Source organism: Octopus bimaculoides, chromosome 8 (genome assembly GCF_001194135.2).
Source record: "Octopus bimaculoides isolate UCB-OBI-ISO-001 chromosome 8, ASM119413v2, whole genome shotgun sequence".
NCBI lineage: Eukaryota > Metazoa > Mollusca > Cephalopoda > Octopoda > Octopodidae > Octopus > Octopus bimaculoides.
Genome location: NC_068988.1, coordinates 86,223,757 through 86,226,688, shown reverse-complemented (window position 1 = coordinate 86,226,688; position 2,932 = coordinate 86,223,757). Strand labels below are relative to the sequence as shown.

The following is a 2,932-nucleotide window of genomic DNA, read 5'->3' as shown; positions in this document are numbered from 1 at the left end:
GTTGATTACATTAACCCCATACTCAACTGGTGCTTAATTTATTGACCCTGTAAAGATGAAAGGCAAAAGTTGACGTTGGCGGAATTTGAATTCACAACATAATGCTGCTAAGAATTTTGCCTGGCATGCAAATGATTTTGCCAGCTCGCTACCTTAATAATAATAATAATAATCCTTTCTACTAAAGGCACTAGGCCTGAAATTTTGGAGGAGGGAACTAGTTGATTACATTGACACCAGTACTCAACTGGTACTTAATTTATCAACCCCGAAAGGATAAAAGGAAAAGTCGACCTCGGCGGAATTTGAACTCAAAACGCAGTGGCAGATGAAATATCACTAAGCATTTCGCCTGGTGTGCTAACAATTCTGCCAGCTCACTGTCTTAATAATAATTCTACTAGTAATAATGATTTCAAATTTTGGTATAAGGCCAGCAATTCTGGAGGAGGGGGTAAGTCAATTTCATCAACCCCAGTATTCAACTGGTATTTTTTTTTTTTATTAACTCCAAAAAGATGAGAGCAAAGTTGACCCCAGTGGAATTTGAGCTCAGAATGTAAAGATGGATGAAATGCTGTTAAGCGGTTTGCCTGGCATGCTAATGATTCTGACAGCTCACCACCTTAATAATAATGGCTTCAAATTTGTGGCACAAGGCCAGCAATTTTAATCGATTACATCAACCCCAGTACTTAATTGGTACTTATTTTATCAAAACTGAAAGAATAAAAAGCAAAGTCAACCATGGTGGGATTTTTAACTCAGAACATAAAGACGGATGAAATTTTGCTGAGCATTTTGCTCAGCATGCTAATGATTTCGCCAGCTCATCACCATAACAACAACAATACTAGTTTCAAATTTTGGCACAAGGCCAGCAATTTTGGGGGAAGAGGTAAGTCAATTACATTGACTCCAGTGCTCATCTGGTACTTATTTTATCGATCCCAGTGCTCAATTAGTACTTTTTCATCAACTGCGCAAAGATGAAAGGCAAAGTTGACCTCAGTGGAATTTGAGCTCAGAACACAAAAACAGATGAAATGCTGCTAAGCAATTAGTCCAGCATGCTAATGATTCAGCCAGCTCACTGTCTTAAGTGAGAAAGATATTAAGACTTGGATTTGTTGAGACAAACACACACACAAACACACACACATGCAATTATTGAAGAGAACTGACCTTGTAAAGTACCATGTGGCTATTATTTCAGATATCACCAACTGTTCACATGCCAGAATGAATTCTCCTGTCCAGATCAACCCAATCACATGGTACCACCAAAGATAGGACACATATGCATGTTCCTTGTAAGTGACAAACCCTGCATCATTTGATTCAGGAATTTCTGAAAATTTCAAAAAACATCATAAATTAACAAACAATAATAATAATTGAAATTAATAATAATAATAATAATAATAATAACAATAATAATAATAATAATAATAATATGCGCTCGGTAGTGAAGTGAAAGCACGTTATAAAAATGAAACTACTGAACAATAATAATAATAATTAGTATGTTGGGAATAGTAAGCAAAGATATAGACAAATGACTGGAGGAGTCTGAAATAGAATGCCCGGTAGAACTCCTACAACAAGTTTGTCTCTTAGGGACAGCAAGGATTATCAGTAGGGTTCTAAGCACTTGAAAGACAGCTGAAAACTTGTGGATACCTAAGGTTACAGGTAGTAACCCACTACCGATATAAATCCTGCCAGGAATAAGACTGAACTGGAGCCAAAGCAAAATAATAATTCCTAATAATGATAATCCTTTCTTTTATAGGCAAAGTCCTGAAATTTTGGGGAAGTATGCAGTCAATTACAGTGACCTCAGTGCTTAACTGGAACTTACTTCACAGCTGAACATGTTTTCAGATTGGAAATGAAGGACACTGCTTGTATGACAGTGACACTTGTTTTACAACTATCACATAAAGTGAAGACAAGGAGACATAAAGACAGACATACAGACAGATACACATACATATGTAAATACATACATATATCATCATCATCATTTAACGTCTGCTTCCATGCTAGCATGGGTTGGACAATTTGCCTGAGGACTGGTGAACAAGATGGCTGCACCAGGCTCCAATCTGATCTGGCAGAGTTTCTACAGCTGGATGCCCTTCCTAACGCCAACCACTCCGAGAGTGTAGTGGGTGCTTTTACGTGCCACTGGCACGAGGGTCAGTCAGGCGGTACTGGCAACGGTCATGCTCAAATGGTCTCAAGGTATAAATGAGCTCAGAATGTAAAGATGGACGAAATGCTACTAAGCATTTTCCCACCTGCACAGGAGCCAGTCCAGTGGCACTGGCAACGACCTCACTTGAATGTTTTTTTTTCACATGCCACTGGCACAAGTACTAGTAAGACGATGCTGGTAACGGTCACGCTCAAATGGTGCTATTTACGTGCCACTGGCACAGAAGCCAGACAGCTGCTCTGGCAATGATCATGCTCAGATGGTGTACTTAGTACTCCACTGACACGGGTGCCAGTCATCGAATTTGATTCAATTTCTATTTCACTTGCCTCAACAGGTTTTCACAAGCAGAGTTTAGTGTCCAATGAAAGAAAAGTACGCATAAGTGGGCTGGTTACACCCCTGGCACAGGCCACGGGTTATGGTCTCACTTGGCATGCCAGGTCTTCTCACGCATAGCATATTTCCAAAGGTTTCAGTCACTAGTCATTGCCTTGGTGAGGCCTAATGTTCGAAGGTCGTGCTTCACCACCTCATCCCAGGTCTTCCTGGGTCTACCTCTTCCAAAGGTTCCCTCAACTGCTAGGATGTGACACTTTTGCACACAACTATCTTCATCCATTCTCGCCACATGACCATACCAGCACAGTCGTCTCTCTTGCACACCACATCTGATGCTTCTTAGGTCCAACTTTTCTCTCAAGGTAT

At 40.1% G+C, this 2,932-nt stretch overlaps 1 protein-coding gene across 1 annotated transcript in view; it reads right to left on the bottom strand.

The window, feature by feature from the left end:
- Positions 1-2,932, bottom strand: part of LOC106877453 (choline transporter-like protein 1) — an 86,006-nt gene that overhangs the window by 14,731 nt on the left and 68,343 nt on the right. Inside the window, exon 10 of the mRNA XM_052969869.1 lies at positions 1,095-1,351. Coding sequence (XP_052825829.1) covers positions 1,095-1,351 — 257 coding nt within the window. The remainder of the gene's footprint in view (positions 1-1,094; positions 1,352-2,932) is intronic.